This window comes from Terrapene carolina, unplaced genomic scaffold, assembly GCF_002925995.2.
Source record: "Terrapene carolina triunguis isolate 2854851 unplaced genomic scaffold, T_m_triunguis-2.0 Scaffold212, whole genome shotgun sequence".
Lineage (NCBI taxonomy): Eukaryota > Metazoa > Chordata > Testudines > Emydidae > Terrapene > Terrapene triunguis.
This window is the reverse complement of record NW_020664563.1, coordinates 833,113-847,359: the sequence shown is the minus strand read 5'-3', so window position 1 is coordinate 847,359 and position 14,247 is coordinate 833,113. Positions and strand designations below refer to the sequence as shown.

General features: G+C 47.3%; 1 protein-coding gene across 1 annotated transcript in view; it reads left to right on the top strand.

Annotated features, from left to right (window-relative positions):
* Positions 1-14,247, top strand: part of OLFML2B (olfactomedin like 2B) — a 110,147-nt gene that overhangs the window by 44,040 nt on the left and 51,860 nt on the right. The window contains exon 3 of the mRNA XM_026656107.1: positions 5,713-5,820. Coding sequence (XP_026511892.1) covers positions 5,713-5,820 — 108 coding nt within the window. The remainder of the gene's footprint in view (positions 1-5,712; positions 5,821-14,247) is intronic.

Sequence of the window (14,247 nt, the reverse complement as noted above, 5' to 3'; positions counted from 1 at the left end):
TGAATCGCAAGAAGAGTGGGGTGCAGGGCCCTGACTCCCCCACAGTCCCGTGACAGCATCTTACAGGGTGAACTTGGAGGAAATGCTTCAGCCTCAGCAGGATTTTAATTTGGCTAATGTGCACCTTGTTAACTGTGTTCACTGCTGATCACTTTTTCAGAGCGTTATCTAGATGTTCTGGTATTCTGGACAGTGTTTGTGGGTGGATGTAACAATGCTGCCTCTGGCGAGACACAACTGAGAGTATCAATTCAGGACAAATTGCTTAGAGCAGGGCAGTTACAGCTCAAAGCGGGAATTCCTTTATTATTAAGACACACCAAACCAGCCAAACAGGGAGGATTTCGGTTTCACCCCACTGGCTAACCATAAGTCATAAAAGCAATTCCCTTAGACACTCCAGTTTCCCAGTATCACCACCTTTGCCACTCATTATGGGGATGAATGGTTATGAAAACCAATACCGCAGTAAAAGAAAAAAGGTTCTCCCGATCCCAAAGGACCAAGCCCCAGACACAGGTCAATATACAAGTCAGATCTTACCCACAAACCACGCTGTTGCCAATCCTTTAGAATCTAAAATCTGATGCATCCCAAGACCGCATTAGCTTTTTTAACGGCCATATCACATTGGCGGCTCATAGTCATCCTGTGATCAACCAATACTCCGAGGTCCTTCTCCTCCTCTGTTACTTCCAACTGATGTGTCCCCAATTTATAACCAAAATTCTTGTTATCAATCCCTAAATGCATGACCTTGCACTTTTCACTATTAAATTTCATCCTATTACTATTACTCCAGTTTACAAGGTCATTCAGATCTTCCTGTATGATATCCCAGTCCTTCTCTGTATTAGCAATACCTCCCAGCTTTGTGTCATCCGCAAACTTTATTAGCACATTCCCACTTTTTCAGTAATAAAAAGATTAAATAAGATTGGTCCCAAAACCGGAAGTTTAGACTTGAAATTAGACGAAGGTTTCTAACCATGAGAGGAGTGAAGTTCTGGAACAGCCTTCCAAGGGGAGTAGTGGGGGCAAAAGACATATCTGGCTTCAAGACTAAGCTTGATAAGTTTATGGAGGGGATGGTATGATGGGATAGCCTAATTTTGGCAATTAATTGATCTTTGATTATTAGCAGGTAAATATGCCCAATGGTCTGTGATGGGATGTTAGATGGGGTGGGATCTGAGTTACTACAGAGAATTCTTTCCTGGGTGCTGGCTGGTGAGTCTTGCCCACATGCTCAGGGTTTAACTGATCGCCATATTTGGGGTCGGGAAGGAATTTTCCTCCAGGGCAGATTAGCAGAGGCCCTGGAGGTTTTTCGCCTTCCTCTGCAGCGTGGGGCACGGGTCACTTGCTGGAGGATTCTCTGCACCTTGAAGTCTTTAAACCACAATTTGAGGACTTCAGTAACTCAGACCTAGGTTAGGGGTTTGTTACAGGAGTGGGTGGGTGAGATTCTGTGGCCTGCGTTGTGCAGGAGGTCAGACTAGATGATCATAATGGTCCCTTCTGACCTTAAAGTCTAGGAGTCTAAAATCTAAAGGTTTATTCATAAAAGAAAGAAATATAGATGAGAGTTAAAATTGGTTAAATGGAATCAATTACATACAGTAATGGCAAAGTTCTTGGTTCAGGCTTGTAGCAGTGATGGAATAAATTGCTGGTTCAAATCAAGTCTCTAGAGTACATCCACAGCTGGGATAGGTTATTCAGTCCTTTGTTCAGAACTTCAGTTTGTAGCAAGGTTCCCCCAGAAGTATGAAGCAGGATTGAAGACAAAATGGAGGGATTTCCAGGGCGTTTTATATTCTCTCTCTTGTGGGCTTAAATCCCTTGGTTCTCCTGTGCAAAATCACAGCAACAAGATGGAGTTTGGAGTCACCTGTGAAAGTCACATGTCCATGCATGACTCAGTTCTTTACAGGCCAACGCCATTGTTTACATGTTAGTTTGAATGTTCCCAGGAAATCTCAGATGTGGATTGGCATCTCCCAAAGTTCACTGTCAGTTAAGTGTTTCTTGACTGGGCATTTACTGAGAATAGTCCTTTCTCAAGAAGCTGACCAAATGCTTCACGGAAGCTACTTAGAATCAAAACACAATACAAGTACATAGCCAATATTCATAACTTCAACTACAAAAAAGGTACACACATACAGATAGCATAATTATAAGCAGCCAATCGTAACCTCTTCATAGACACCTTACACAACAACTGTTGTAAAATATTTGCTGCAAATATATAACAGTGGTTGCAACAATGATCTATACAGTTACAGTTTATGTCAATAACGTCACAGTGGAGCTCAGTAGAGTGCTGCCTCTTGGTTTGTTAATGATTCCCAGCACCCAAATCTTGATCCCAAATCTTCTTCAGGCTCTGCAATGTGCCAGGTTTTGTTTCATCTTATGCACCTGTATGCTGTTGGGTTGTGGATGAGAATGGAAGTGCTGGAAGTGCTGGAACAGCCAGTAGAGAGCCTGTTCTCATGGCACATCCACACAGAAACAGATATACACAGCGGTAGCTGAACCATCCTCCTGAATGCAGAGGAGGCCACCGAAAATGTGGTAAGGTGATAGGGAATAGTCAGCATGGATTTGTAAAGAAGAAATCATGTCAAACCAATCTGATAGCTTTCTTTGATAGGATAACGAGTCTTGTGGATAAGGGAGAAGCGGTGGATGTGGTATACCTAGACTTTAGTAAGGCATTTGGTACGGTCTCGCATGATATTCTTATCAATAAACTAGGCAAATACAACTTAGATGGGGCTGCTATAAGGTGGGTGCATAACTGGCTGGATAACCGTACTCAGAGAGTAGTTATTAATGGTTCCCAATTCTGCTGGAAAGGTATAACAAGTGGGGTTTTGCAGGGGTCTGTTTTGGGACCGGCTCTGTTCAATATCTTCATCAACGACTTAGATATTGGCATAGAAAGTACGCTTATTAAGTTTGCAGATGATACCAAACTGGGAGGGATTGCAACTGCTTTGGAGGATAGAGTCATAATTCAAAATGATCTGGACAAATTGGAGAAATGGTCTGAGGTAAACAGGATGAAGTTTAATAAAGACAAATGCAAAGTGCTCCACTTAGGAAGGAACTATCAGTTTCACACATAGAGAATGGGAAGAGACTGTCTAGGAAAGAGTACGGCAGAAAGGGACCTAGGGGTTATAGTGGACCACAAGCTAAATATGAATCAACAGCGTGATGCTGTTGCAAAAAAGTAAACATGATTCTGGGATGCATTAACAGGTGTATTGTGAGCAAGACACGAGAAGTCATTCTTCCGCTCTACTCTGCGCTGGTTAGGCCTCAACTGGAGTATTGTGTCCAGTTCTGGGCACTGCCAGGGCCACCCAGAGGGGGGGGCAAGTGGGGCAATTTGCCCCAGGCCCCGCCTCCACGAGAATGTCGGAGGATCCCCCCCGCCTCCGCCTTCCCCCATCCCCTGGCACCTCAGTGTGCCGCATCCAGGAGTGGCCCTGGACAGCGCTGCAGCCGCGTGGCCTGAGCTCCTCCCACTCAGAGCCGTGTGGTAAGGGGGCGGGGCTCAGAGCTCCAGGCCGAGCGGCGGGAGCTCAGGTCCCGTGGAGCCACGCCATTGCAGCGCTGTCTAGGGCTGCTCCTGGACGCGGTGCGCTGAGGCTCCGGGAGAGGGGGGAGGCGGGAGTAAGCAGCATGGTAAGCCCCTCTGAGCTGGACACCCCCCTGACCCCTCCCACAGCCCTGACCCCCAGCTCCGAGCCCCAGCCCCTCTGAGCCGGACACCCCCCTGACCCCTCCCCCCCACAGCCCTGACCCCCAGCTCCGAGCCCAGCCCCTCTGAGCCGGGCACCTCCCTGACCCCACCTCCCTCACAGCCCTGACCCCCAGCTCCGAGCCCAGCCCTTCTGAGCCGGACACCCCCCTGAGGTGGGATTGAGGGGGGATTTGATAGCTGCTTTCAATTACCTGAAAGGGGATTCCAAAGAGGATGGATCTAGACTGTTCTCAGTGGTACCTGATGACAGAACAAGGAGTAATGGTCTCAAGTTGCAGTTGGGGAGGTTTAGGTTAGATATTAGGAAAAACTTTTTCACTAGGAGGGTGGTGAAGCACTGGAATGGGTTACCTAGGGAGGTGGTGGAATCTCCTTCCTTAGAGGTTTTTAAGGTCAGGCTTGACAAAGCCCTGGCTGGGATGATTTAGTTGGGAATTAGTCCTGCTTTGAGCAGGGGGTTGGACTAGATGACCTCCTGCGGTCCCTTTCAACCCTGATATTCTATGATTCTATGACCCCACTCCCCCCACAGCCCTGACCCCCAGCTCCGAGCCCAGCCCCTCTGAGCCAGGCACCCCCTGCCCCCATCCCCCCACAGCCCTGACCCCCAGCTCTGAGCCCACCCCCTGTGAGCCGGGCACCCCCCAACCCAAAGCCCAGCTCCCCGCCCAGCCCTGGGCAACAGCAGCGACAACCCATTGGCACCAACCATCACCCAGCAACAGCCCATTATGTAATTGCAAATGTATACATGCCATTAAAGCATTTAATGTTTTAAAATAATGTATTTCATGTATTTTCAAATTATTAAAAATTAATTTTTAAATGTATTTCACTGGTTATTTTTTACATTTCTAAATACATGTTACTATAGGTATTGCAACTTTTTTTTATGGAAGGGGCCCCCAAAATTGCTTTGCCCCAGGCCTCCTGAATCCTCTGGGCGGCCATGGGCACTGCATTTCAAGAAAGATGTGGAGAAATTGGAGAGGGTCCAGAGAAGAGCAACAAGAATGATTAAAGGTCTAGAGAACATGACCTATGAAGGAAGGCTAAAAGAATTGGGTTTGTTTAGTTTGGAAAAGAGAAGACTGAGAGGGGACATGATAGCAGTTTTCAGGTATCTAAAAGGGTGTCATAAGGAGGAGGGAGAAAACTTGTTCATCTTAGCCTCTAAGGATAGAACAAGAAGCAATGGGCTTAAACTGCAGCAAGGGATGTTTAGGTTGGACATTAGGAAAAAGTTCCTAACTGTCAGGGTGGTTAAACACTGGAATAAATTGCCTAGGGAGGTTGTGGAATCTCCATCTCTGGAGATATTTAAGAGTAGGTTAGATAAATGTCTATCAGGGATGGTCTAGACAGTATTTGGTCCTGCCATGAGGGCAGGGGACTGGACTTGATGACTTCTCGAGGTCCCTTCCAGTCCTTGAATCTATGAAAAATCCCAGCCAATGTTGTTTTATTGTTTATATCCCATTATTGTAGCTGTCGTTTCCCCACATATCTATTTAAAGACTTGCTGCACTAGAACTGAACAATGGCCCAACTTGTCCTGTCTTCTTCCTTGAGCAGTGGCCAGCGTGGATGCTAGAGGAGGGTGTAACCATCCATGCTATAAAGCGCCTAACTGTGTAATACCTTCCTGTTTGTGGACATTTTTTCCTAGCTGGTGAGCAGTATAAATCCTTACAGTACATGCTAATTTTAACACTAGCTAGTGTAAATGCAGGTGCTATTTGTATCCATATAAATTCCTAAAATGCTCTACTTAGCTCTGCATGTTGTCTCTTGATTCCAAAATTCTCCAGGCTGCAGATATAAATGGAAAATCTTGTCTTAAAGCCAAGCTGATATTGTATAGCAGAGAAAAGTGGGGGATGATGCAAGTCCCATCTTGTTAACATTATGTCACTTTTGTTTTACAGCTATCCTCCATCATAGAGATGCTAGAAAGTGCTTTCTATGGCTTAGACCTTCTAAAGTTACACTCAGTCACAACAAAATTGGTGGGCCGAGTGGAGAAACTAGAGGAGGTAAGATGAGATCCATTTCTTTTTCTTTGGGTTGTTTTGTTAGAGACGACGTCATGCAAAATTAAATGGCACCTAATCGTTTGGCATCTGGAGCCAAATCATGGTGTTGTGGGAGAACTGGTAATTAGCTACCATTTCATTTAACTATGTGGCCACTGTCATCATGACCTATGACTGGACATTTGGAGAAAAGAGATCAAGGGATAACATTTCAGAAGTGATTTAGATATTCAAAGATCTTTAGGCACTTAAAAATGCAGATAGGTGCCTAGGCAATTTTGGAAATCCTACTTGATGCCTAGCTGTATCTTTAGATGCCAAAAGGCCTTTGAACATGTGGCCTGTAGTTGCCCAAGTTCCGTTGTCTTTCACTGAGGCTTAGATTCCTAAGTGCCTAAGTCACTTTTGAAAATGGGACTTAGGTTCCTGTAACAGGGTTCACAACCCGCCCCTCTTCCTGGGGCCCACTTGCTGTCCCCAGTAAGGCTCAGAGAGGCTTCAGGGTTGTGCAACACCCTTGTCTTTATTCACTTAAGGTTGTCCCACCACCACTGTCCATCTTGTATAATACAAGCTTTACAGGATTAGTCACCTCCTTTACAGGCAGAGTCAGCCTTCAGCTTGGAGGCCTCCAGTTCCCTCCCTGACTGACTTCTTCCTGGCTGCCCCCTGCTTTCTGGCTCCCTCCCAGTCTTTATAGCCCCTGGCTTGTCAGGCCAGCAGGTGTTGTCAATCCTTAGGCCGGCATCAGGCCTTTTCCATCAGCCCCAATCTGTTTCCCTTGATTGGAGCTGACTGGGCAGGGGCTGATTAGGTGCTTTTGCACCACCACCCTGCTACAGTTCCTAAATCATGTAGGTGCTTTTGAAAATTTTACCTGGCCAGTGTTGCCAATTCTCACAAGTCTTGAGATATTTCATACTCTTCTTAAAACCCCAGTTCCTGGAGTCATGTGATTTTTGTGAGACTCTCAGCTTTCATTTCAAAGAAGAGTAAGATCCCGTGGTTATGAAGAAAAGCTTGGAAATGTGACCTAAGTGGGTAACCTAAAATTTTAAAGACTAAACAATAAGAACGTCAAATGTTTTACTTTTGAAGAGCTTCATGATTTCTTCGGGCCTGACTCATGGTTTTAGAATACTGGGGATTGGCCATGCTGAGCCTGTTTGTAGTAATCCATAAGTGTGGCGGAAGATCACATTTTAGCCACACACAAACATATATGACATCTTGCAACTCAGTCAAGGCAGGTCAATGAGAAGGGTCTCTCAGAAGAGGATGTGGAGTGGGAGGGCGATGCTGCATTTATGAACCCTGTGACTCATGTCCTGTACATAGTGTTTAATGTTTAGATCATTAACCTTTTTGTTACTGGACTAAACTGGAGCCAGTGTGAGCTGCTGCTAAGGTTGCCAAGCATCCGGTTTTCAACCAGAACTCCTGGTCGAAAAAGGACCCTGGTGGCTCCGGTTGACACCACTGACCAGGCTGTTAAAAGTCCGGATGGCAGCACAGCAGTGGCTTGGGGCTAAGGCAGGCTCCCTGCCTGCCCTAGCTCTGCGCGGCTCCTGGAAGTGGCCGCCAATTCCCTGCAGCTCCTAGATGCATGGGCGGCCAGGGAGGCTCCACACGCTGCCCCCGCCCTGAGTGCTGGCTCCGCAGCTCCCATTGGTTGGGAACCGTGGTCCGCGACCAATGGGAGTTGCGGGGGTGGTGCCTGTGGGCGTGAGTGCAGTACACGGAGCCTCCCTGGCCACCCATGTGCCTAGGGGCTGCAGGGACCTGGTGGCCACTTTCTGAGAGCCACAGTAAGTGCCGCTGGGACCCTGCACTCCCATCCGCACCCCAACTCCCTGCCCCAGCCTGGAGTCCCTTCTCACACCCAAACTCCCTCCCGGAGCCTGCACCTTCACCCCTCCAACACCCTGCCCTAGCCCTAAGCCCCCTTCTGCACCCCAAATCCCTCATCCCCGGCCCCACCCCCTCAGCCAGAGCCCGTACCCCCTCCTGCACCCCAAACCGCTCATCCCCGGCCCCACCCCAGAGCCTACACCCCCAGCCGGACCCCTCACCCCCCTCCTGCATCCCAACCCACTGCCCCAGCCTGGTGAAAGTGAGTGAGTGAGGGAGAGTGAGTGAGCCTCCAAAGCTGTAGGTTTTAAGTGAAAACAGCTGTGCATATCTCTCTATCCATGTTATAGAGGGCAGACAATTTATGAGTTTACCCTGTATTAGCTTTATACAGAGTAAAACAGATTTATTTGGGGTTTGGATCCCATTGGGAACTGGGTGTCTGGGTGCTGGAGGCAGATAACCTGCTAAGCTGTTTTCAGTTAAATCTGCAGCTTTGGGGGTGTCAGGGTTCCCTCCCCACTCTGAACTTTGGGGTACAGATGTGGGGACCCGGATGAAAGACCGCCTAAGTTTATATTCCACCAGCTTAGGTTAAAAACTTTCCCAAAGCACAAATTCCTTTCCTTGTCCTGGGACGGTATTGCTGCCACCACCAAGTGATTTAAACAAACATTCAGGGAGGGGCCACTTGGAGCCCTATCTCCTCCAAAATATCCCCCAAGCCCCTTTGCCCCCTTTGCTGTGGGGGCTTGAGAATAATATAGCAACTGATAGGTTAACAAAGTGGGCACAGACCAAATCCTTGGTTTTTAGGACACTGAAAATTAGTCAGGTTCTTAAAAGAAGAATTTCATTAAAAAAAAAAAGTAAAAGAATCACACCTGCAAAATCAGGATGGAAGATAACTTTACAGGGTAAATAAAAAGATTTAAAACACAGAGGATTCCCCTCTAGGCTCAACTTCAAAGTTATAAAAACAGGAATAAACCTCCCTCTTAGCATAGGGAAAGTTCACAAGCTAAAACAAAAGATAATCTAATACATTTCCTTGCTATTACTTTCAATTTCTGTAATTTTTAGATGTATCAGTTGAGGATCTTTTTAGGAGCTGGGTTACCTGCTTGGTCTCTCTCTTTGTCCCGAGAGGGAACCAACAAAGAGAGCACAAACAAAACCTTCCCCACCCCCCCACCCTCAGATTTGAAAGTATCTTCTTTGCCCATTGGTCCTTCTGGTCAGGTGCCAACTAAGTTACTTGAACTGATTAACCCCTTACAGGTAAGTGATTCTGTACTTCTGGCCAGGAGGGATTTATGTTACTGCATACATAAAGGTTGTTACCCTTCCCTTTATATTTATGACAGGGGGCATGGCCTGGACCTGGGTTTGTGTTGCAGTAGGCTAGTGTGTTTGGCTCGACAAGGCAGGGTTCTGGAAGTCCCAAGGTGGCAGGGAGAACGGGCTCAGAGGTAATTCCAGCACATCAGGTGACAGTCCCAAGGGGGTCTCTGTGACTGAACCAGTCACTGTGGCGTAGTTGAACAGAATCTGTGCACAGCTGATTGCTTTGAGACACTGGTAGTGATTTTAAGTGAGTTTTAAGTGTGGTGGCTGGAGAACAGACAAAGTGGCTACTGGTTTGTTATTTTCTGTTTGCTTATTTCGGGTAAGGGAAATAGAGGCAGGAAAATCAGCAAAATGAGTGACAGTAAGGCTCAGAAGAAGCTAGAACTGCACAGGTTGCAGATTGCTGAGAAGGAAAATGAACATAAAAGACAGATGGAATTAAGAGAAATGGAGATTAATGCGCAATTTTCCCAGGAAAAAGCTGCTCACGAAAGAGCCATGGAAGCCCAAAGGTTAGCACAGCAAGCTGCTCAGGAGGAGAAGGAACAAGAGAGGCAGCAGGCCCTGGAGTTAAGAGACAAACCCAAATTGAGACCCAGAAGCATGAACTGGCTGTAATGGAGTGGAAGAGACAGAACCCTTCAGCAGCTGGCTCCACTTCTCCCAAAATCCATAAATGGGAGCGGTTATGTCCACCATATGATGAATCCAGTGATATTGCCGAGTATTTCATCACCTTTGAGAGACTATGCACTCTCCATGCAATTCCTGAGGATCAAAAGATGACTACTTTGGTTGCAAAATTGACTGGGAGAGCTCTGGACATATTCAATAAGATGCCTATTGCTGATGCTTCAAACTATGGTATATTTAAGGAACTGGTTTTGAATCAGTTTCAGATTATACCTGAAAGCTACAGGGTTAAATTCAGGATCCTTAAAAGGGGAACTGGATTGAGTAATGTGGCTTATGTAAATGAAATGAGAGATTTGTTAGACAAGTGGGTGAGGGGAAAAGGCATTACAAGCTTTGAAGAAATGCGTGATTTGGTTGTTCAGGAACAGTTCCTGAATATGTTCAGTGACGATATAAAACAGTATTTGTGGGACAAAAAGATGGATGCAGTGGGTAAATCAGCTGGGTTTGCGGACTCTTAGGAGTAATCACAAGCTGCAATTAAACATAAACCACTGGCAGAGAGGTACAGGGTTGGTGGAAAACAGAATCACCATTTTACTCCTGGGAAAAAGGAGGCTGGGCGTTCACCTCCCCATTTCCCTGTTACTCATCCCAAGTCTCCTATACAAGCAGAGGAGCCCAGAAGGTGCTATCATTGTAATTCCACTAAGCACCTGAGGAATAAATGTCCTGGGCTGAGTGGGAACAGGCTCCAGGTAACACATGAAGCTGCTGCTTTTCAGAGCACAGGGTTATCCCAGGTTACTGCCACTTTCCACACAGGATTTGTAAAGGTTGCTTCTACACAAACAATCAGTGAGCATATGCATGCTGTTAAGCTTAATGGCAAAGTGCTCCAAGGTTGGAGGGATACTGGTGCAGAGATTTCTGTGGTCAGGAGGGACCTGATCCATGAGAAGGATTTGTTACCAAGAAAAATGGCAGAATTAGAATAAGTGGGAGGTTACAAAGTCCTTGCATCTTTAGCTAAGGTACACATGGAAACTGGTGATTTGCAGGCTGAACTAACTGTTGCAGCGGTGGCACATAATTTTGCACTGTTTCTACTGGGGAATGATTGTTTTGATGTGGCAGAATCTGTCCCAAGGTTTGTTGGCAGCAAGAAGGAATCTTGTGCTGAAAGCCCCAGAGAGGAGGGTGAAGTCACAGGGGCTGCTGGGGAAATGGGAGAGTGTCTAATTCCTCTGTAGCAGGGGAAAATGTGCCGTTGGGGGCAGGGATGGTCGAGACCAGCTCCTGTAGCCCTGGGGCTCAAGACAGGTCCCTGCGGGAGGGGGTGGATAGAGCCAGCTCCTGTCCCGTGATCATCTCCCTGGGGGAGCGGGATGTTCCACCTGGTAACAGGGGGGCCTTCCCAGCTGCTGACTGCCAGGAAGTTGCAGGTCAGCACGGGACAGGCCCTGCCTTAGGGTGCACAGGGACATGTATCCCGGAAATGGAAGTTGGGGTCCTGACAACCACTGCAGTGGGAACAGACCCCAAGGGCTCTGTAGCTGGAAGCAAGCCGAACCTGAGTGAAAGGGCGGGGGGGATTTTGCTGGCCAGTGAAGGGTCTGTCATATCTGGTAGTTTTGAGCCCACAGCTGGATCAGGGTCACCTTCCCTTTTGGAGGACGCAGGGGTGTCTGCCTTGGGGGGAACCCAGAGAGGGAAGTCCAGACGGAAGGTGAGGGTGGACAGGAGGGTCTGCCCACCTTTTGTAGGAAGGCATTTCCCCAGGAGAAGGGTGAAGGATCTGCATCTGAAATGCCAGACCCCTCACCTGTGGATCAGGTATTAAGGGAAGACTGGTGGTCAGATCTCCTGGAGGGAAGAGTCCACCCAGCTGACCTTTTGGGAACAGAGAATGGGGTGACCGAGGGGATCTTACCAATCCAAAGCACTGCATTAAAAGATGTTGTTCCTGCTATGCTTGTAGAAACTAACATTGTCTCTTTAAGGCAGGAGAAGGAAAAACTTTGCATTTGGGAAGCTTCACAAGCTGGTGGGGCCCAACAGAAAGAGATTCCAGATGGAAGGGCCGAGGGCAGGCATGGTTTCAGTGCACCCTTTCCTTGCCAAAACCCCAAATACATACCTGAACTGAGAGCCTTCACCAAAGAGACAGGAGACTGTGTCAAAACCCCTACCATGGTACACAAAGGGATTGGAAAATGCAATGGACACTGAACGAGCTAAACTGTGTGAACAGAGCCTGTCCGCCAGAGATTTGCTGGTTATCTTGTCTCTTTGGCTACTTCACCTATGGGTCAAGACAAAGGAGTTAATACTAATGGTAAACCCTTTGAAGATGTGTAACATACCAGATCTCTGGAAAAAACTTTCATTCATGCTAGGGATGGTAACAAGACAGTCCCACAAGCAGGTTGTTTTTCATCTTATACCTGTAAACAGGCTGGAAGCTTGGCACAGCAGCAAAAGCATAACGGGCGTACACTGCTGTGTGGAAGGGGAAACTGAGGCACACCGCCTCGTGGCATTGGTGGCTAAATGCCAAGAAACCTACACTTTAACAGATATTGCTATCTGCATTCTGTTAGCAATGCTACACCCCAACAAGTTTTCGGGTACCTGAGGCCCAGGAACCTAGAACTTTGCAAGAACCCCTATGAATAGCATTATAGTGTTTAATAGTGCTGGATGGGGGTATGACCAGAGCTGAACCGGAATTTTAAATGTACTGCCTCCACCATGGACGGTGTCCAAGTCTCTGGCAGTAAGTTCAGGAGGAGGACGTGACGTTGCACTCCACATGCTTTATGAAAATATGCTTATGAATGTGAATATAATGTAACTGGAATATGCTTTATGCCACCACTGAGAACAGCCGAGCTCCATCCTCTTTGGAACCCCCCCTCAGGTAGTTGAAAGCAGCTATCAAATCCCCCCTCATTCTTCTCTTCTGGAGACTAAACAATCCCAGTTCCCTCAGCCTCTCCTCATAAGTCATGTGCTCCAGACCCCTAATCATTTTTGTTGCCCTCCGCTGGACTCTTTCCAATTTTTCCACATCCTTCTTGTAGTGGGGGGCCCAAAACTGGACACAGTATTCCAGATGAGGCCTCACCAATGTCGAATAAAGGGGAACGATCACGTTCCTCGATCTGCTGGTAATGCCCCTACTTATACAGCCCCAAATGCCATTAGCCTTCTTGGCAACAAGAGCACACTGTTGACTCATATCCAGCTTCTCGTCCACTGTGACCCCTAGGTCCTTTTCTGCAGAACTGCTACCCAGCCATTCGGTCCCTAGTCTGTAGCAGTGCATGGGATTCTTCCGTCCTATGTGCAGGACTCTGCACTTGTCCTTGTTGAACCTCATCAGGTTTTTTTCGGCCCAATCCTCTAATTTGTCTAGGTCCCTCTGTATCTGATCCCTACCCTCCAGCGTATCTACCACGTCTCCCAGTTTAGTGTCATCTGCAAACTTGCTGAGAGTGCAGTCCATACCATCCTCCAGATCATTAATAAAGATATTAAACAAAACCGGCCCCAGGACCGACCCTTGGGGCACTCCGCTTGAAACCGGCTGCCAACTAGACATGGAGCCATTGATCACTACCCGTTGAGCCCGACGATCTAGCCAGCTTTCTATCCACCTTACAGTCCATTCATCCAGCCCATACTTCTTTAACTTGCTGGCAAGAATACTGTGGGAGACCGTATGAAAAGCTTTGCTAAAGTCAAGGAATAACACATCCACTGCTTTCCCCTCATCCACAGAGCCAGTTATCTCATCATAGAAGGCAATTAGGTTAGTCAGGCACGACTTCCCCTTGGTGAATCCATGCTGACTGTTCCTGATCACTTTCCTCTCCTCTAAGTGTTTCCTAATTGATTCCTTGAGGACCTGCTCCATGATTTTTCCAGGGACTGAGGTGAGGCTGACTGGCCTGTAGTTCCCCGGATCCTCCTTCTTCCCTTTTATAAAGATGGGCACTACATTAGCCTTTTTCCAGTCATCCGGGACCTCCCCTGATCGCCATGAGTTTTCAAAAATAATGGCTAATGGCTCTGCAATCACATCCGCCAACTCCTTTAGCACCCTCCATGCAGCGCATCCAGCCCCATGGACTTGTGCACGTCCAGTTTTTCTAAATAGTCCCGAACCACTTCTTTCTCCACAGAGGGCTGGTCACCTTCTCCCCATACTGTGCTGCTCAGTGCAGTAGTCTGGGAGCTGACCTTGTTCGTGAAGACAGAGGCAAAAAAATCATTGAGTACATTAGCTTTTTCCACATCCTCGGTCACTAGGTTGCCTCCCTCATTCAGTAAGGGGCCCACACTTTCCTTGACTTTCTTCTTGTTGCTGACATACCTGAAGAAACCCTTCTTGTTACTCTTAACATCTCTTGCTAGCTGCAACTCCAAGTGTGATTTGGCCTTCCTGATTTCACTCCTGCATGCCTGAGCAATATTTTTATATTCCTCCCTGGTCATTTGTCCAATCTTCCACTTGTAAGCTTCTTTTTTGTGTTTAAGATCAGCAAGGATTTCACTGTTTAGCCAAGCTGGTCGCCTGCCATA